Source organism: Etheostoma spectabile, chromosome 24 (genome assembly GCF_008692095.1).
Source record: "Etheostoma spectabile isolate EspeVRDwgs_2016 chromosome 24, UIUC_Espe_1.0, whole genome shotgun sequence".
Taxonomy (NCBI): domain Eukaryota; kingdom Metazoa; phylum Chordata; class Actinopteri; order Perciformes; family Percidae; genus Etheostoma; species Etheostoma spectabile.
Genome location: NC_045756.1, coordinates 1,614,979 through 1,637,214, shown reverse-complemented (window position 1 = coordinate 1,637,214; position 22,236 = coordinate 1,614,979). Strand labels below are relative to the sequence as shown.

Here is a 22,236-nt window from a genome sequence, read left to right as displayed (position 1 = left end):
ATGCTTCGGGTAGCAAAGCTGTAACTTTCTTTGATGTTGATTTTCTTTTTCTTTAACAGATGCTCATAACATGTAGCTACATTATTTACTGTGGAAATTGAAAGTTTCTAAACAACAAATAAATATGTATTTATACATTTATTTAATCTGGCATTCCTTTGTTTCAGGACTTTTCTATTAGATTAAAATAATACCTACATCACAGGCTTTTAATTAAGAAATCAAAGATTGACATTATCAAATGCTTACTGAAAATGACATGGTCATTTCCCTTATATTATTACCCTTCTCCTTCATAACATTTGATACCAATTAGCATAATACAATGCTGCTTATTATCTGATTAGCTTCTGACATTTAGGTTTAACTGAATGCCAATGATGAAAGGGTGATTTGAGATTATGTTTTTTGCTTGGTCTGGCTGTTCGCCGAGCTTCAAAACAGCTCGGAAATTGCTAATAATGTTTTTTCAACTTGGTTTATGCATCTTGTATCTTTCAGCTCCTCACAGCCCAAAGTCTTGCAATGTCGTCAGCCCACTCAGTCTCCCTCGGTCTCCCAATGTCTCTGTGAGCGAACAATGTTGCAATGCAGTGAGCTTAGAGGGGAAGAATGCGACAACAGAATGGAATCACAGGAGAAATTATTGCAATTGAGACCGCACGGAATGCACCAGAGATGGGCTGAAGCAGAGCATTTGTTCACAGTGGGTAAGGGATGACAAACAGTGGGCGGCTGATGCTATAACTGAAGGCCATGACACCCAGGCAGCAGGCTAATAACATGAAATTCATTTATTTTAAGTAAAAGCATGCATTCTATGAAAAAGAAAATGAAAAAATACACTAAGAATGACATCTGGGATAAGGTTGATTCAACATCATGTGGCCTACGAGGATGAGTAGCAGCTAAGAATGTAGCGCGCTAAGGAGCGCCCTGCAGGGAAGCCAATCAAAAGCAGAGCGCTGGTGGCTCCCGGCCGGCATAGAGAAGTCTACTTGGCAGTAAAGCTGGGAGTCATGTGCCTCCATCTACATGAGAAGGCAAGAAAGGAAAGAAAGACAGAGAAGGGGAGGTAGAGAAATAAAGACTGAGCTAAGAGGCCGGGGACTCTGCCAAGCCGAGACACTTGAGGAATGCATCAGCAGCAGCAGCTCTCGCTTCGCAGTGATACCATTACTGCTATCTGAGTCAGGAAAACAGCTCTTCTAGTCTAATCAGCAAGTCTTATAGCCAGTGTAAACAGATGGGAGGTAACACATCAGCTTAAACAAAGAGAAATTAAAACCTATAAAGGAACCTGAGAGATTTCAATCATAGACTTGTTTTTATTTTTTGTGCATTTACCAAAAATAATGCATGCATCCAATGTGCAAATTTTTGTAAGGCCTACTTGCTCATGGCTGCTTGTCTCTCATCCAATGTATTTCAGCTGAAGTGATCAGTGTATTGTCTTGTCAATGTTTGTGGCGCATGTGGTGGGACTCCTCCAGCCCTGGCAGTTAGTTAATAAATGCAGGCCTTTCAACAGCTGCTGGTGATGTAATGTGGAACTTCTCCTCACTCTCCTTATCCTCCCGCCCCACCCCGCCTCCCTAACTCCCTCCACCAGCACCCTCCCTTCTATTTACAAGTCTTATACTGGGTGTTGCTGCAGACTTCCAGCACCGGCAGCACCGATAGTGTGTTTAAAGAGTGTGTGTTTGTCCATGGCTTCCCCCTGCAACACTTCCAGGGGAATTTACGACAGCATGTTTTCAGCTGCCATCAAAGGACATTCCACATCATCAAGTTGTCTTCCTAACCAAAACACCTCTGAGAGTCTGGGAACCACAGAGCTGGCCACAAACCTGTTGAGTGGAGAGGATCCGGCTGGCGCAGAGTAAGTTTGGATTCCTGCTTGTTTTTCTTATGATATTATTGAAGGCTTAACTCATTTACCTTCATTGATTGTCTGTGAGAAATGTTCAAAAGTGGGTGCAAAGCATGATGGGATAGGTGGCAATTAAGGCAAGTTGCCTGCAATGTGGCAAGTAGAGCATGTGTGAGCATGTGCAACAAAATTGACAGTTTAATTTGGTAGAATGGTTTGAGTTCATATTGACAAAGGACATTTTTATCAAGTAGGCCTAAAGCAACAACTGGTGGTTTCCCTGGTGAGTAACATAATGTATGGCTTTGTATATTTTAACCCTAAAAGCAAGGTATGTTTACTGGGACTGTAAAAGCTCATAAGCAATTGAAAAACATGACAAAATGAATGTAAGGTTTGGATTCAGACTGTTTGAAACATTACAAAAAGATACTGCTAAAAGAGTGTTAGCTAATGTAACCCTATTTGCACCCAGAGGGACACATTGCTAACTAGCTAGCTAGCTAGCTAGCTAGATCAACTCCAAAATTACAAAAATTTGCCAAATCAATATTAGCTAGGTTTTCTAATTATCTGTTTCCACCTAGAAAAGATGAAGCCACTAATTTATTTATTTCAAGATAACATAAATAATACTGAAAAAGGAACTTTAGAACTTAATTTAGCTAGCTTATCTAGTTATCTCTTCACACCCAAGATTAGAAAATGAAGCTAGTCTCTAAGCTTATTAGGTAGTTGCAGTAAATAACAGTTTACATATTGGGAACAGAAATTAAAATGAAGCTAAAAGAAAGTTACTGTAGCTAGCTAACATGTTGTGTGATGTATGAAACGTTAGCCGCTAGCTAAAGACACTGTAGAATGTTTTCTCGACTAAAATGCTATTTTATGTTAAATGCTATGTTGCTAGGTGTTGATGTTGGCAAAACTACCCTTCAGTGTGACGTCTGTGCTTCATTTTTCAAATGCTGTTAACGCTAAACTGTGGCGGCTGATGTCTGCATAACTATTCTGTGACAGACAGCACACAGGAAAAACATGCAGAGAGATAAACACACACAAACACACTGTTGTTTCTCAAGCTGTCACCAGCCTGATGATGAAATGTGTGTGTTCAGTTATTTAGTGAGCTGCCCATCGCATGATGCTCACATACCAAAGTAAGAGGGGGGCACAGTTGTGTATTTTGATAAGGGTCGGAAAATTCCTCTGCCCTCTCTTGGCTTGCTGCATCACCCCTGGGCCTTTGGAGTATATTTTTCTGGAGTTTTTTCTACCTGTAGAGCTATCATGAGAGAGTTCAGCAGTGTGTCACGTTTTCGGCCGAAGCACGCTGGGTTGCAGTGGAGGGTCCCCCGACAGGAAGCTTAGTTGATTTTTTTTTTCCCAGGATGTATATTAAAGCATCCTACGCATCTGGTGGGATAAGCGCAGGGAATTGCCGGGACTCCCCTCATGAACAGGATGACGACATTGTCTTCATTGTTTTCTTTTTTTTCCACTAGACCTCCAACCCTTCCCGCCTTAAACCCCCACATTATATTGCCTGCTAAGTACTGCTGACTAAACGAGATTTAAAGCTGCCCAGACAAGTTCTGGCAGAATCTTTATCATTAAAGGTGTCTGAGAAACACATTATCTTGTTAGCAGATTGTTTCCCTTTCATCCTATTTGACATGATTTTGGTTTCGGAAGTAATTTAGGTATTTGCATAACATAACATCTGAGAACCAGTCTTTTCAGTCTTTACTGAGTGCTGATTGAATGGAACATAAGTCATGTTTGACAGGCTTTATTGAGCAAGTAGGCAAAGTCAAATATTGATACTACACTCTTCAAAGAGACAGAATGGCTGAGAGGGCCCATGCACATTTTGTCATATGTATCTCTTACAAAAAAAACATTAAACATTGTAATGTGGAGAACACTTAAGCAGCCAGAATGGAGCATCTGGTGTGAATATAAGGACAGTTGATAAAAAATGCAAAACTAGGTGTCACATATCTGATGGCTTATTGCGAACACGTAACAGATGATTTACAAATGACTCGCGGCCCTCCTGCATGTCTCGCAGCTTTGTGACTGTCAAAACACAATGAGGCTCTCCATTTGTTCCTGATAAAATATGCAGTTTCTTTACTCATTCAGCCAAGTTGTCCCTGCCTCGGCAGAAGAAGGCTTGTCTTGTTGCCACTAAGAGCAATGCTAAATGGAATAATGTTTGGATTTTAACACAAAACGAGCAATTTAAAGAAGTTAACTTAGGTGGTGGGAACTTTAGATGGACCTTTTGTCATCCATTTTTGTCAGGATATACAGTAGATTAGGACCAATTGATTACTTGGGAAAAAAAAAAGAATCCATAGCAGCCATATCCTTGTTGTATACACACATTCCTGAGCCACCATCAATACCTGTACTCATTCTCATTATGTTTGAATGACATATGTTGTTTATTTATATGTAAAGGTGGTCCTTTGGAAAAACAAAGACATGAGCAAATTACCGTGTTCATGGATGTCCAGTTATGCGGACAAAGATTCTACTTTTACCTGTTGACAATAATGTGGCTAGTACAAGTTCATACTTCCCCTAATCTTCTTTAAATGCCTGAAAGATATGCAAGCTTATGCAGTATGATCTTAGCAGTGATAAGGATGTTCTGCCTGGTCTTGATTAATTAAATTTCAGATAGATTATAATCACAGTTACAGAAGTTGGTGTAGTGTTCAAAAGGATCCTCCCTTACTTGCAGCGTCAACATAAATTTTAAAGGGACTGTTAAATTAGCCTTGACGGTAAGCCTCTGATTTTCACACCCATGCGATACATGCTTAAAAGTTATACTTGTTATAAGCATGGTTTGAACGCTGAGCACTTTAGCAGCAGCCATAAGTGAACACACACTGGAAAAGATTATTTGCTGACTGTATGAAAACAACAACAGATAAAATATGGCTTATTGTTCGAGGCTCCCAGACAGAGTAATTACATGTTAGGCCGTGCCAGGCTACAGTTGGTCGTGCCAACTGTACCGGGACACATGCAGAGGCAGGGTCAAATTAACTGGCCAGCAGAGGGACACAAAACATCCGATCAGTACGGCCATCTGTGCTGCTAGAATACAAATGGACCTCTCTCTCCGCATATTAAACCCCACATCAGACACTTGCATGCTTCAATTTTCCCCTCAATGAATGGAAAGTAATAGCACCCCCAACGTCCTCTCCTACTTCCCACCGTGTAGCAGGCAAATTAAACTCAGAGACTCAAACGTATAATCTTCCCGGCCATTCATTCTCCCAGAACATGGCAATCTGGATGAATCATTCAGAAGAAAAATAAAGAGAGAACTGGGCTCTGCGCCGTGGGGGGATGCCTCTGCGCTGACCCCGTTTCACTCTCCCCCTCATTCAAGGCAGATACAGGGCATGGAGAGAAAATGAATTGGTTCCTGTGGCAAAGGGGGTGCACCAATCAATCTCCAATCCCATCCACCATCCATTTTCAGGCCCTGGCACTTCCTGGCAGTGCTCTCTTTTGGGGCAGCGGGGAATTGATCATAGAGGTCAGAGTCCCTGTTTGGCCAAGAGGCTTTTCTTTCTGGGACTTTTGTGTTTTCAGTAGTTTTATAATAGATGGGAGCGCTAATTGAAAACTCATGCAAAATGCACGCCTGGAATCCCCTGCTCTTAAGGCTCTCTGTCCTTCATTCTTTTCATCCAGATGGCCATTTAAATATTTGCTTACATTTATTTGCTCTGCCATTTGTAGTATAGTTTAATATATAACCCAGGGCTAAATCAATCCACAGCAAAAAACAAAAACAAATGTAGGACAATCTTTAATTGCAAAATTCCGCTAGACCTTTTTTTCAAAGAGAGGTTTTGTTTCATGAAAAAAGGGGGCAAAGTGCAAGCCACACACTTCACCCACTTGATATCTGTGTTTGAACTTACAATGACAAAGATTTCTTACTTGTGGTGTGACTCTTGGCACAGTGTGAAATGAGAATATGCGTGGGTGAATGCCTGACTGTACTAGGTACAAAGGGCAGTATTGTCACTTGTGGCAGAGTTTTGGTCTCTGTAACACTGCAAAGTCAAAAGCCAGAGGGAGGCGCAACAGTGTTTCTTCAGCAGACCTTCACTGTATGTATAGGATTATTCCGGCTACAAGTTAAGATGAGAGCGCCAGTAAAAGGTTGGTGATTGCAATAAATACACAGCTGCCTAATTCTTCTCAGCTTACAAAGGAACAGTATCAAATCTGAGCCATGACAATCCATATTCATGGACAATCTGGGCTTATTATCACCATTTATCCACGAGGCTCACAGTCTGTTCTGTGTACAGCGATCTCTCAATGGGTGTAAGTGTTATCATTAAGCTGTTATCCCCTCACATTATCCCTGTTGTAGTTTGGAGCTGTCTGGGGCTGTGTGACCTCAGCTGGGTCCTCCCTTGTTCCTGGAGCAGATGTTAAAAAAGGGAGTCCCCCCCTCCCACCTCAAACAACCTCCCCATTCTGGTTTACACACACACACACACACACACACACACACACACACACACACACACACACACACACACACACACACACACACACACACACACACACACACACACACACACACTGTCCCACAGCGCCTCCTCCCTTCACCCTGGCATCTAATTAGGCCCACTGCACAAAGACTCCCAGATGTCAGCGTCCTCCTGGCCTCCTTTGATTATATCCTTTCCACCCCACTGGCTGGCTTGCCGACTGGCTGGATGGCCGGCTGGGGGCTGTGTGGACTATAGGCGTTGACGCGTGTCACTCCGCATAGGTCAACACCGAACCGGTTTAACATATTAGTAATTGCTTTTGGTATAAATCACAGGGAATCCGGAGGGAGGGACAGCCGTCCTGAATGGGTTGCAGTTGCAGAAAGGCCCTTGGATTGTAATAAACGTAGGCAAAGGGGCATTTAAATTTGTCACTATTTCTTTATGGCGTTCTTTTGATCATTGGATCACTGGTTAGTCATCAAACCAGTGCTTTAAACCAGTGTGCTTCTACATATTTGTCATGGCCAACAATCCCAAAGTGTAGTTTTTCTTTACAAGATGTGTTTCCAAGAAACATGAAGGACGTGACGGTCAACAAGTTTGTCAGCTGAGGAAAATTGGCCGTGGCGCTGCTTTTTATAGACATCAGCTTTGGACAGCCAGTCAGATTTTCATGCTTGATGAACTCCGGTTCTGCTCAGTAAATATTAAATGAATGAGTTGTTGATTACCAGTTCTCTGAAACACATTTTAATGCCTCGGAATAAATGTCTCAAGTTCCAACGGAACCTCAAATTTAAACTTTCAGAAAAATACTGCGACATCAGCAAGTAAGTGGCTTCCAAACAAACCAAAGCAATGACAACATAGTCTTACGCCAGCCATGACCGTTTTAGCCATTTGTGTAGTGCTCTTTAAATGTCTCCATTGACTGATGAGAGACAAATTGTCTCTGGCCTTTATTGGCTGGGTGTTGAAGGGTACACAGCACACAATATCGGTCAATAACCCCTTTTTAAGGAATCAGTATTTTTACTGGCAACTAGAGCATCTTAATTTATTTGGTTTGTGACAGAAAAAAGACCAAGCATCATTTGGTTTGTCAAAGGCAAGCTTGGCTTTTATCGCCTGATATCTGATCCCCCTGATATCTGTCTTAATCTGTGTGTTTTCTTAATCTTTATCACTTCCTATCGGTCCACTAACTCATCCCACGCACTTTCTATACCCTAAGGAAAATAGTGTCTTTGTTTTCCAAGTTGGGTCTGGGCAATCAGACACACTGCTATAATCCATTTTAATCATTCACTCTCAATTTCCTATAACCCCCCCTATCTCTGTATCGAAGGGAAGCCATGGGCTTTTACTTCCTCTCCTAATCTTCAGCGGAAAGGGACCAAACTGAAATACAATCTAAACTTAGACCAGTATTTCTTCTGATGTAATACATTTGCACAATTAGTCATTACAAAGCCAGACCAAGAGACAGGCAGGAGTCTGTCATTAAAGACATTTCACATCCTGTTCACTGATTAGGCAACTTCCTTATACACTACATAACCCAAGGGTATTTAGAAATGGGGCAGAAGGAGACTGTGTCATGTTAAGAAACATAACATCAGTTCTGGATGAAAACGTAGTGGCTGATCCTGCATGCAATATGATTTTTGCGGCTTCATGTCAATACGTTTTGACTTACCAGATTGGCAGTAGATGGAACATGTCGTGTTGATGTGTGGGAATTGTTTGACAAGTGCAGTCATGCTGCTGAAGCTTTGGACAGGGTGTTACAGATACAGCCTGCAGCAGATGCAAAAGGCAAATGTGGTTGCATAAGTAAGTTTGTGAGGCAAGCAAACACAATTGACCTGAAAAAGGGATTAATAGAATTTAGCCTCATTCTGAACTTAGTGGCCAATAGTAGCATTTAGCGGGTGTGTGTGTATCACACCAGTGGATCTTATGCTGAGGGTGTCATGAGATGATTTTGGGAGGTTTGCTATGATAATTTCTAAAAAGCACTTCCTAATGTCATACTGGTTATAGAGTTTACTGTGAAAAAAGATAATCTTTCTTTTGTTACCACCTCGATCCAAGGCAGCTGAGCCAATACTCGGAGGTGGAGTTATAACACTGCAGACGGCTGATTGGTCAGAAAGAACCGTCACTAGCTTGACAAGGCACATCTAATTTTAAATATCCAAGCTACCGTCAACAGCATTTTTTTTCATTCACTTGACCCAGATTTAAAAAAAATGGTTGTCGTACTAAAACGCCATACGCTACATACACTACGCCGTACAGTACACTGAGTGTACACCTTGCTGTACAATTGACAAAGATGAAGTAACGGCAGTTTCACCAGATGTTGCTATGATGATAAGCTGAGAATCCCGTTGCCTACACTGAGGGAGTACTATCCCAAAATATGTAGTTGAGTCGAGCAGAGCCGTACCATACAGTGGAAACACGGCATTAGTTACGTAGGACACATCAGGTATTCATACACGCATACCTGCACATGGTACTGCCAGTTGTGTTGCACAGATAGGGTCTTTGACCCTGAAGCGTCCATCAGCTGACCTTTGACCCTGTCCTCACCAACGAGGAAATGGTGTGCTTACTCTGTGCACCACCACAGTGACTCCAAAGCCTGGGCTCTTTGTAAAGGAGTAGTATGCGTGAAGTGAAGTGTTTGTCTTCCGCTGTGGCCTCAGTCAGACCAGGTCGGACTGGTTCCCAGCACTGTTTGGAATGGCTTAGAAAAACAAAAGGGCTGAAGCATGGGGTTTTGGATTGGGTTGGAGGGCAGGATGCCTGGTTGACGCCAAGTGGTAAGATGTAGTAAAATCCCGCTCCTGTACTGGCATGAATTTCAAGAGAAAATACTAGAAACTTAAAGAAACTGGAGAGAAAGGATATAGATATATATATATATATAGGATTATATCTAATTATATCCTATATATCTATCCTATATATATATATATATATATATATATATATATATATATATATATATATATATATGTGTGTACATATAGTAACAAAAGAAGAAGAAGCCTGTAATATGTCTGAAACTGCTGCTCTTGACTTGGATTATGAACTCTTTTAAAAGGTGAAAGCCCCTCTAATAGCGGAAATGTGACCTACCGGACATGAGGTGTTCCTTGTTGACTTTCTCACTCTCCCTCCCTCTCGCTCTGTTCACTCCTCCCTTCTCCCCTCCCTCCAGGGCTTCCCAGGTGTGTGGATCGCCGCAGGGCAGAGGGACCATGTACAGACACCTGGAGAAGAGAGAGCAGTTAAAGAGATTGTCTCATGACAGCGGTCTGCCGGTAAGTCCCGACACGCGGTCTGTCAGATTGGTCACTTAGTTGGGAAGCAGACATTGTGGAATGTCCTCATTGTGTCTTGTTGATCTACTGTATTGCTGCAGTATGGACTTCATCCCCAGAAGGAAATGTTTGAGAATCTTTCAGTTTCTTTTAACTTTAAATGGCTTAGACTGTAGGAGACTTTTAGGTGAAACAGACAATTATTTAGGCAATGGGCATACTGTAGAAACTATCACTATCAAATCTCTAAAAGAAAACATCATTTGTGGTGTTTTTTGTTAATGATGTTCTCTTTGGGACAATACTGGCAATGCTGTGGCTTGTTTAGACTGCACTTCTGCAGGTGGTGATCTTTTGTCTCTTTATACATAGTGGCTAACGGGGTTCATGCTAACTATCCACTCTGTGTTTTGTTTATTTTCATCTGCTTCCCATGCTCAGAAAGAAAGATAACTATTTTATTTTATCAATTAGACAAGAAAATGCACATTTACAATAATGCCACAGACACCTTGAGATGCAAGCAGTGAGGCAAAAATGAAAGTGCACAAATCCACGTGTCAAGCGGCAGAGAAAAAATAACAGCCTCCCATGACTGTTTGTGAGACACACTGTGGCCTCCGGTGATTGACAGACTTATCTCTATGCTGGGCCGTTCTTGGAAGTCACAGGAGTGGAAACTTGTTTTTGGCTAAGCGTTAACTGAAGGTGAAGCAGTTAACTTTGGAATGTCAAGTGCACACATATAGCGGCTATGTTGTGTCTCCGTGGTCGCAAAGAAGCTTAATTCCCCCTCAGTGCATACAGTGCAGTCACTGCACAGGAAATACTAAGTCAAGAGTCTTAAAATAGCATTTTGATGACAGGAAATGCGGAAGCATTTCATCATGTTTGGTCACATTTGGTCACAGAATATATGGCAACTGTTTGAATGCAGTCTCTCAGTGTAGCTAATTAGAAGGGAATGTTTTATTAAAGAAAAAATACACCCTAAACACTATAAAACCATTAAGTAATATACAATTAAAATCTGCATTTCCGGAGGGAATTTTGTAGTTTGTGGTGCAGTTTGTTGCATGTGTCATTGATTGTGAAGCTGTAATGAAGCTAAGAGATGTCAACATACCTTATTGACTTGACCTGGCTGACTTTATGACTTGCTGCTGACCTATCTTAACCCACTGCTGACATGCAAGAGAGTCTCAGTGATTAAACGATGTGCTGACCTGGGGAACAATCTTAAAATGCGTTCTGGGAAATGTAATCATTGATTATATTGACACAACTTATGGTAGATACACTCAGAAAACTAAACCGTTAATACCTGTCAAATAACTTCTTCAATTCACGGAACATCAAAAATTCATCTAGCAGTAATAACAATCTCAATTTAGGACACAAAACCCTAGCTGTCAATCATTTCCTACTTAAACCGTGACATGACAGTGAATCTAGAAGGAGTGATGGAGCAACACACTTGAATCCTCTTGGTGAGACGTGACACTGCCTGATTTATAATTTATCCACAGTAAGTTTTGTGAATGAGTAACTTAACGTGACCCAGTGGACAATTAATTGGTGCTTTGTGCTGTTTCTTATCTACTGACTGTGTGATCCTGAACGCTATCACCATCATTAATAGTTATTGGTTTATATGAGATTTACTGTGACTATAATTGCTGATTTACTGTGAAGAAAATGAAAGTAGGTCATATTTGTGGTATGGGTTTGTGATTCAACATGCTCACATTTGTCCACTCAACAATCCATGCATGCATGGATACTACATTCTTGTTTATTTTTTTCTTCTTTTCACCTTTCTCCTCTTTTGGGCACTCATTTGACTTCCTCTTGTTTGGCTTCTTGTAACTCATTTCCTCTCTTCTTTTACTCTTATTCAAGTCTCTTTGGCTTACTTTATCTTTCTCCTACCCCCCCCCCCCCCCCCCCCCCCCCCCCCCCCCCCCCCCCCCTACCAATGACTTATTCTCACTCGGGGCAGCAGGAGCATAAGGGTACTGGGTTGTTTTAATAGTGGGACATGAGAAAGCCAGGAGCATTTTGGTAAAGGTCCAGCATATATCTGGTGGCACTGTGCAGATATAATTCCATCGCTTGGGCAACCATGAAAAGTACAATCTGCTTTTGACTGTAATAGCAAATTTGAAGAATAATATTTTTGTTATCTTGCATATTATATGCAAACTTTCTTGGTGGTAAAGGCAAGGAAGGATTGCTAGATCCTCTGCACACAATTAAAGTCACATTCCCTGTCAAAAAACTTGATTTAAAATTATTTTATTGAATCAAAAGAAGCATTTATTCATGCTGAATCAGTGACGCAAACATCATCATCGGAGCCACTGTGGATGTGATTTATTTATATTATACTGTGGATGCGTACAGTAATTTAAATACATGCAAATTGTGTATTTACTGGTTATTATTCATGCTACAATTTCTGTCAAATGAGCCTATGTTCAGTCACTTAGTTTGAGGCCAATGAGTTTGTCTCTAAACTCAAACCTGGGTCACTTCCAGTGCTTATGGGGGACATGATGTCTCTGGCCCTTGTGGCCCTGCTGGCCCTGGCACAGATAAACCTACTAAGTCCTGTAAACACTCCTTTTCCTGGGAGGATATGAGCCTCCGATACATTTATTTTTTCAGGCATCTGAAAAAACACAAGAGTCTGTCTCTGACAGTCTGTCAGACAACAGGCATGTTGAGCTTTTCCCTCTGTGTCACCTGTGAACCAGTTTTATATAACGCAGAAGCACGTCTGTTAATAATGCACTTTACATAACATGCTGCCTGACTTGGACCGATGACCCTGTGTGATCCAGCATTATGACACAGTGATGCTCAATCCATTTTGTCGTTATTACACTCCAGAGAACGTTTGGCCTTGTTTTGCTGCAATTTCACAAGGCATTCCATGTGTTTCATGGCCCGATAGGATGATAAAGAGAGATTGAGTTCAGATGGGCACACAAAACTCAAGACAAAATACCATATGTCAGCTGACGACCAGGTAAAATATTTACGTCTGCTCTTCGGAGGGATTGCATGGCCTAGCTTCTTACAAAGCTTCTATCAATCGTCTATGAGTAATTTGGTTAACATAGGGCTTGAATGTCAGTCAGGACCTCTACCTCACTCATGCATAATGCATTGAGCCAGCATATGTTTCCTCGATGTACGCAGGCTAGGTTTGAGGGAATTTTCCTGGGTGTGTTGGCTCCAATGCTGCTCAAAGCTCCAGGCTTCATTCAGTTGACTAAATGTCTTTGTTTACATTTGCGTGTGTTTGATATAAAGGTGTGTGTGTGGCACATTTATAAGTGAAGTGGACCCTTAGTCAGCGTTATTGGCATCTCGTTGGTGTGTTTCATTCCAGTGCATGGCTCCTGTGGCAGGCTGGGTTAGTTAGACCATCTGATCTGGATCAGGTTATGTAGCTCATGGATGACCCAGAGTATCAGCAGATACAGCAGCATTCACGAGTAACTGGGGCACCATTTGCATTACATAACTGCAGTGTTGCTGGGTTGATTCTGTGCCTCTATTTATTTTTATCATTTGATGCCCGCCTGCAGATGAGACTCTCTTCGTCATGCAGGGATGCGCACGGTGAGCCCGATGGCCGTGGACGGTCTGTGAGCTGTTGCTAGCTGCTGGCAGCCAGCTTTAACTAGGTCACGGTAGAGCCTCTGTCAGGGGTCTATCCTATACCGTAGAGGCTATCACATGGGTTTAATTCAGCATTTATAAACATTTATAAACAACGGAGAAACGGAAATCATCAGGATTGAGGAGAACGTATCATCCGTGGTGAAAAACAGTCAAAACATTTTTCTCTTGCGACTGAAAATACAGTTAGAGGTAAACAGCATCTTTATAGTGTGGGCTTTAATTAGTAGGAATACAGAGAAAAGAATGTGCTTGAAGTTCTGCCCATTTTCACACCAACATGCACCTGGCCTGACTGTCAGATTTTGGTTTTTGGAAAGTTTAGCACAACACAGAGCTCAATCCAATCTGAGATGAAAGGCCCTTCTAAACTGACTAAACAGCACAACTGAAGTAGTGTGTAATCACCTTAGGGAAGTTCAACATCCAGGCTTGATGATTGCTGGTTGGAATGGATATGATAGGTGTCCTGTAACATACTGCCGCAAATGCACCTCTCCTTATCCTTGTCTTTTCAGCTTTGTCTTGGTAGCAAATGTCTCATTTTTCATCTAACAAAGGAGCCACATGTGATTCTATCGAAGACTTGGTTTGGAGTGCATTTCCTCAAACTGAATACTCATCAACACAAGGATTCCTAAATTGGTGAGTCCTTGTTTTCTTTACCGCACCCTTATCCATGCCAACATGTATAATGTGAGCAGCGGTGCAATCATGCTCCAAGATAATTGATAACAAAAGGCCAAATTGAAAACACTCTGCAGGGGAGGGTTAATAATCAAGTGCTCCACATTACTGATTAAACGCTTGCTGCATAGTTGTCAGTTGTATTGAATAAACAGCATGTGGTAGTGCTTTCCTGTTTATCTCCAAAGTATTTGGGTTTAGCTAAATCTCCCTGGCTTTTGTCAAGCCTCGTCCTTGTATAAAGTCTTTTACGTGCTGATTTGCTGCCATGCTGTTATATCAGGCTGCAACTTGTTTCTCTGGCACATTTGCCACTGGCGGAAAGTAAGACAAAAAAATGCCCCAGAAATGAGCTTCACAACAAATTAGTTTGGTTTATGCTAAATTTAAGTGCAAATGAATTTGATGGTAAGCCAGCATGGAGTCCGCTTGGCAAGGTTGGATTTCCTCCTTCTTCTCCCCTCACAGCCCATTACAGCTGGTTGTTACAATGCAGAATGGAGACATACAACTTAGCAGGGGTGCAGGCCCTGTAGCTGGATGGGAAAAAATGCTCAGCCTAATCTGATTGGCTCCCACATCGTCAGGCAGATAAATGGTGGGGTTTGATATTATTACTGAGCAGCTCAAACTAATTGAGTGTAATTATACAGCAGAAATCCACCGACAATGCCGTCCTCAGCGTGGGCCCCATTCTCACGCCATGTGTATTACAGAATGCCAAGCTCAGGGCACGAGAGACCGCTCTGTGCTCACTCAGTGTGTCATCTTGATTCTTGAGTAACTAGTGTAAAGCGTGGTTCTGTAGCCGAGGCTGATCGGACAATTTGGGTGGGAGCCGGTTACATAAAAAGATTTAGAGTCTTCTTGGAGCAGCCAGCTTCTTTCTCTCTGAACAATCAGTCTCTCACACTTCATCTTAAATGTTTAAATCAAGTTTCTCAGCAGGGGTGTACCAGTCTCCGGCCGGGCCGCTGACAGCTTCCTCAGTGTACAGGTGACATACCACACATACCTGGCCTCGCCGCGTGGGTAGCCACGGGGCCGCAGGGTGTGGGAACCCAGCAAACTATGGGACACTCGCTGACTCTGAGAGGCAGAAGTGGTGGCGTTTTTTCCTTCTCTTGTCTCACGGGAACTGTCTCCTCTCTCATAAATATGACAAGGAGCGATTGCAGCGTTGGCTTTACCCTAGACTCCAGTCTGAAAAGCAGCGGCTTTCCCCATATCCAACCACACGCTGTGGATAAGACTATACAGCCTCCATCCGCTTGTAAAATTGTTTTAATAATTGTTGAGGCTGTTTTGATATGAGCCACTCGTCTGTTTTTCCAACCCCCAAGTAATGAGATTTGGCAGTCCTCTGTTAGTACCTAGCCTGTGTTTTTATTAGGGCAATTATATAATATTTTATGGTTCTTGGCATCATGTGCAGTGAAGTTAAATGCCTCTTTCATTTTTGTGATCCCAACACTTTGGCGAAAAGGAGGTGAAGAAGTAGAGTCATGTGCACATGCCAGAAAATGAGTTTACTGCAGGGATTTGAGTAGAGCTTTGAGATTGATTTCAGGTGAGTAAAGCAAAGGATCATTACAAATTGCTTTGGGTGGTATTGAAGCCAAACATTCAAGCTGACCTGGTCATTCTGAGCCTAGCATGTGAACCATCTTCCCTGCCTGCCAGTGACATGCTGATGTGTGTGAATGTGCTCTCTGGCCCGTGTCATAAGTTGTGTGAACGTTCCATGCCTCAGTAATGATATTGCATAAACTATCTGCTGACATTCTGTAGGTTGATGTACAGTACACTGCTATCTTTAGTGACGAAGGGTTTATGGCTTGTCGCTCAATCAAAGACACTTTAACAGTCAGTCGGAAACTAAAAGAGGAAGCTTTTGGGTCCGTTCCAAACTGATTGAGGAGGCTTTTACTTTGAAGTGAGAAGGGCAGGGAGTTTTTGTTCTGTGTGTGTCCCCTCTTGCTAAGGGCTTTGTGTCGGCTCTTATAATTGGTTGTCCATTTTCCCCTGCCAATGAGACCCTCTTTTGTGCCCTTTCTGTAAAGGGGGCAAATTGCAGTCTCTCTTTTTCCAATCATGATGGAGATTAAAGTTGGAACCTGTACTGCTTGTGGTCAGAGTCACATGCATTGTTCCCCAAACATTAGCGCTTCGCACCATTCACCCTGTGGTTTTCCTCAAAGAGCGCAGCGCCATGAATACAGCCTTTAAAGAGGCCTGAAGTCTGCAGAAACAATTGTTCTGTTATCTCCCGACAGCATCAAACACTTTAACCAGTGTGTCCTCAGATGTACTCTGGGCTCAAGTGGAAGTTTATCAAGATAAGAGAGTCACACAGTTTAGGGAGTACATTTGTTGTTGTTCAGCTTAATTAGAAGCAGAGTAAAGGTAAACACATATTGTGTTTTTTCTTTCCATGGAATAAGGCTTTATACTGACCACATCAGAGCTTATTCAGGTCAAGTCTCCTTAAAAAATGCACAAAGAGAGAAGCATACTGGGTAATATGCACCAATGACGAGTTAGTGTTTCCCTACACAGGTCATTAGTCCAATTAACCAATGACATCTTAATTCCAATCATCCTTGATAGTCCAGTCTGGCGCAAATCTTAACTGAAAACAAGTGTATGAGAGCTTGTAGTGTCACCATGACCGTTAGAAGCCAGCAATAGGAAATGTAGCAAATGTCGCCTTGATATTTACAATGTGGTAATAAATTTATAAAACTGCACAAAATAAATATGAAAAACCTAGAAAACTGTATTTTTGCAGTTAATTATCAAAGGTAAGCTGTGTAAAAACAACACCTCTCTTACTAGTAAAACAGTGTTATTTTTGGGCTCACTTTGTTTAAAGAGAGGCCAGTCTCAACAGAGAAACTTGAAACATGATCCAAGCACAGGAGTCAGTGGAGCTTATCCCAGTGTGTTAACCCCGTCCACCTGGTGTGGAAGCTCCATCCCAAGGGATGTTTGATCATCATATGCAGATGAGGCACCATCTTTGGATCCAACGTTGGCATTGCAGGTTTGGATTTGAGCAAGGCAAAACTGGCAGAGGGCCGCTAACAGGATTGGACATGCAGATTAGGACCTCAGTGTGTATGAGGAGGAGGCAGATAGAGGAGGCTGTGGAGTAGCTGCATCTGCCAACAGCACAAGGAAGCCCACCTCCTCACCTTGCAGCTGGGGTGGGACAGGCTCCCTCTATGGCATCCTGGCAGACTGGGTGTGGGTGTGAGAGGCAGAAGGTGGTGTGGTAGTGTGGTAAGCGTGTCCTTTCTATTCTTCTGCACAGTGGCCGCCCCTGTGATCACATCCTCCTCATCAGGCGCAGAGCCAAACCCTCAGCTGGGATCTTTCTGAGACCAGAGATAAACATGTGGGGAAACCACATGTATTGTAGATGTCTGTCTATACATTTTTTTAAGGGGTTTTGAAAGCTGAGAACCCCTCCTGTCCCAGTCCAGGGAAATATTTACATGTTTCCGCATTAGTTTCGATCCCCTAAGTAAATACATCCAGAAACCACTTTAAAACTAACATTTGATATATGGCTATAAGTGCTCAAGGCCTCATTTTTGTTTTGATATGGGCTGATTAAGTTTGTGTGCTAATGTGCGTGAATATGCGGACATATGACATACGAGTATTTCTACATATGCAATTTAGCTTGTGTCTGTGTGTGAGTCTTAATACAGGGTATTACAACTCGTGTGGATGCCTGAGGACTATGATACTCATTATAGGGGTAAAATAGATCCCTTCTGGGGTAATTGTCTCACCCTTCAGAGACTGGTCGGACCTGTATGGTGATTTCCTACCAGGTGCTCACATACGGCGTTTTTCCATTAATGGTACCTGCTCGACTCACCTCTCCTCACTTTGACTCGACCGCAGTGCCCCGTCCTCCTTTTTCCATTGCAGATTAGTACCGCCTCATGCGTGAGGCGAGCGTGGCTGGTCGTCTTAGCAGAAAACTGCTGTGACCTAACGCGACACACACACAGAATGTCGAAGGTGTGTTGTTTTTGATGCTCGGTGTGTTGCCACGACCAGAAGGCCAATTAGTTTTTAATGGACCTGGAAGCTGCAAAAAAAACATTGGATAAACTATTTACCGGTAAATAGTCTGTTGCTAGCAATGATGACACAGTGATTTGTGCCGATTCTCTCTGACCAATCAGTAGTCTGCAGGCTTTCACGTCACCTTTTGGTATCGCCCCAGCTCGCCCTTAACCTCAACTGAGGTAGTACTACAAAAAGTACCTGTTAGCAGGTACCAGGGACTTTTTTTCGTAATGGAAAACCAAAAAAAAGCAAGTAGAGACGAGGCAAGTTGAGCAGATACCATGCAATGGAAGTAGAGGATTGGTGCTTCCTCGCACCTGGTGACCTCTTTGTTTTTGAAGGGTTAGAGGCTAAAAAGGTTGGGGGGGATGGAAGTTCTTTTGTTTTTGCACATTCTTTCATACACTGACTCAGCTGCTTTGGAATTTCAGCATCATGTCATTTGCAAATAGTTGACAAATGACATAAATTATTTAGTCATTTCTACCTCGGTGTAGTCTCACGGCTAGTCCAAATCAAAATAATTACCCTTGATTTGTTATATTATATTTATATTATTTTACCATTAATCTCATTGAGGCTTTGACAAATGGGCCATCTCATATGCTAAGGATACATTACCAAAATAGTCAGTCATTCCAACCAGGATTCAATTTTCTGGCCATCCCAGACCAAAATCATTATATGGGTATTAGTGTCATGGTGCGTTCACCCTAAAAAATGAAGCATCCATAAATCACCAAAAGATGCATTATTAAAAATCCCCGTCTTTCTTATATAGACATGGTTGTTCATTTAAGTGATAGAATGTCCATAATGTCTTCTGGATATACTGGTTCACTGCCGTTATATAATGGTTTACACTGATTTGACGCACAGTTGACTGGTAGCATTACCTTTAATCCTTCCATCCATCTTCAAACCAGTAGTGAAAGCCCAATTTGCTTGCACAATAGTAATATTCTATTTAATAAAGGACTCATGACTAGGCGGAGCCTGCTTTGATGGAGAAGCAATTAGTCACTTACAGGAATGCTTTAAAGAAGGGGTGTGGATTTTTCACCTGCATTACTTTCCTCTTGCTTCTCACAAACCTGAGCGGTGTGAAGCAACTGTGTCTCATGTCATAAATTCCTCAGCACGGCTTGCCCAGGCGCCTGCTAACTGATGAGTTAGTAATCTCTGTTTGAGCAGGAGCACCACCTGTCACTCAACACCCATCAATCAAAGCGATAGCCACAGGTCATGGGCTCAACTTTCTGCAAGAGAAAACACAGCTTATGTAGGTCAGCGGGAGCAGAAAATTCATATCTGCAAGATGTAGATGCATTATTTTGTGAAATATCAAACTGCAGTTTGGAATATGGCACTGTAAGACTGTATCTCCTCTGAGGCAGCTCATATATAGTTTATAAGGATTTGACTGCAGTTAAAGAGGCTCAAACGGCTTTGTGTCTTCTAGTGAGACACCAGTCTCTACTTGCCCGTTTATTGTCAGTTCCTGGCTAAACCACCAACCAAAAAGTGTTACTTAGACAAGAACTGCTCTTTCACTTTTATCCCCCATTGACCGACGTGTCATCCCAGGGAAAAGTGTAATGACCAGTATGAGGTAGTTGGATCAGGACCCTCTCTCTTTTCCTGCCAGATTAGCGAGTCATTCAGCGTATTTGATGTCAAACTGAGGCGCTGCGCTAGCAGTGAGACAGGGGGAAATACTCCTGAGGCAAAGTTCAAGGAGCCCTTTCATTGGCTGTTTAATAATGCTGTCACTCTGCCAGTCAGTTGCATGAACACACACACATTTCCTTACTTTTGTGCTGCCAAGTTCGTCTTTACATTGCCTTAGATATCCCCCGAGTGGCAACAGCGGTAGTATTAGTAAAGCGGCCAGTGTTCAGAAGCCACATCGTGACTGAGTGTGAGATTTTGACTCAAGCTGGAGTCGCAGAAAGCGGAGAAATACCCGACCTGGAGTCTGAATTAAACTACTGTCTTGACATGTGTTAATGTTTTATGTCTTTACACGCCTGCACAAATACCAGCCAGTCGCTGCTTCACACACAAACCGATGAAAATACACACTTGCACGTTCTCCTGGGCAGCAAACCACAGTTGGTCTTGCCCAGGTGATTTAATCAGACCCGACCTGCTGGTTAAATATTGACAAGAGCTGATGTGGCCTTGCTGAGGAGAGACGAGAATTCAGACGAGGCTTTTTCAATGCCAAGGCTGCTTGAATGCCTGCTGCATCATCATTCCAAGTCGCGCAGAGAGAGGCACACACCACACACAAACACACACACACACACACACACACACACACACACACACACACACACAAAGCTGAATGCAAACTCACACATGTGGCAGGCAGCAGCTGAGACTCAGCAAGGCAGTTAGGGCAGAAGTGGGGAACGAAGCGGAAGAAGAGGAAGAGCAGACGAGACAAGCGGACGCAGGATGAGCCAGTTCGTGGACCACGGCATTGTGTCGGTGTGCGAGAGACTCCGAAACGTTCCCTTGCTGGAGCTGCTGGCGGTGAGTCTGGGTCCATACTTTTCCCCTCCGGTCCCTCCATCCCTTCCAGCCCTCCATCCGTCTAGGAGGTATCTGGGGCAGTAGGCAGGCTGTCTGGAGCTGGAAGTAGGTCTGACTGGGTGATAATCAGGCTAACATCCTGCCCTCCAGTCCGCCCAAATCCACAACCGCCTACAACGCTAGTGTCCCAGACAGAAGACAGGAATTGCCCGGGGAGGGAGGGTTGGCGAAGGGGAAGTTAAAATTCATCTGCAAGCAAGTGAAGTACAAGTTTGTATTTGGTTTATTGTTGAAGTCAAAGACAAGCATTTGCTGGTTCCACCTTTTAAACTGTGAGGATTCGCTGCTTTTCTTCTTTGTAACTTGTTTTGGTTTCTGACGATTGGTTCAACAACTGGTGCTTTGCACAGACTAAATGATTAAACGATTCATCAAAAAAAAAATCTTAAGGTACATTTATAGTAAAAAGTAATCATTATTTAGATCCCTGGCTTTGCTTTTCAGACAGACACGGTGTGTGTCCACGATGGTTCAGTGTAAAGGAATGCAGGACTTCTCGACTGTGTGTGGTGCAGAGTGTAGCGATCTCACCATGTTCCATATGTAGGTCACTAGCTGACAAGCTGCAACTAATAACATGCGAGAATCAAGCTTGTTTCACGTTTTGCGATACATCTCCAGAAGGTCTGAATCAGGGGACCAGCGTGCCATCTGCACATGTGGTTGAGATGGATTGTGACATTTGACAGTTCATCACGAGTTTGCCTAATGAGCTGTGTGTATGTGTTGACATGCATGTGTATACTGAATGTGTAGCAACAGCCAGATCTAAAAATATCCCCTATGTGTGAGGATGGTTTGGAGTGCTTTGATGTCTTTGGTTTTGTGTTTATTTTGTTGGAGTGGTAAAAGCAGAAGTGATGTGGTATCCTTCGTCTTTTTGGATTGCCCAAAAAAAAGTGATTTATGTTATTCTGGATATGCAGTACAAGATAAAAAAAAGAAAGACAATGGATAATTTTAGGGGATCTGTCTTTTCTCTTCTCGATCTTTCATTTTCCTTCACTCTCCAAATGTCTCCGTTCTTCTTTTGCTCTTCCCTTAACTTCTTCTGACTTAGTTAGAGGTGTTTTGTGGAAATCCATGGCTTCTTAGCCTCTGCCACCGCATGGACGCAATTATGCAGACAAATGTCCCCGCCGAGCTCTGTGGCTCCATATATCCTTTATCTAATTACATTAACAGGAGCTGGATAGTGACTAATGGCTCGTGGAGGAGAGAGGAGGGTGAAAGAGGAAACACAACGAGGAGCTGGAGAGGCCCGGGATGCATGATTGCATTTTTCCATCTTATTTCACTCTCTAGTTTCTCCTCATGCCCAGATTGCTCCCTGTGCTCCGTTTAGAAATCCCCCCCAACAACCCCAAACCTACACACACACACACATACATACACACACACACAC

At 42.7% G+C, this 22,236-nt stretch overlaps 1 protein-coding gene across 5 annotated transcripts in view; it reads left to right on the top strand.

Moving 5' to 3' along the window:
• The first annotated feature begins 1,606 nt into the window (after window positions 1-1,606).
• LOC116673896 (nck-associated protein 5) overlaps window positions 1,607-22,236 on the top strand; it is a 125,602-nt gene continuing 104,972 nt past the window's right edge. Inside the window, exons 1-2 of one of the 5 annotated variants that reach the window (XM_032506253.1) lie at window positions 1,607-1,882; window positions 9,659-9,761. In XM_032506253.1, the coding sequence (XP_032362144.1) occupies window positions 1,710-1,882; window positions 9,659-9,761 (276 nt within the window). In that variant the 5' untranslated portion in view covers window positions 1,607-1,709. Of the gene's footprint in view, window positions 1,883-2,025; window positions 2,157-9,658; window positions 9,762-20,652; window positions 20,772-22,236 lie in introns of those variants that run through there. The other 4 variants (XM_032506243.1, XM_032506247.1, XM_032506246.1 and 1 more) reach the window with 4 other exon arrangements.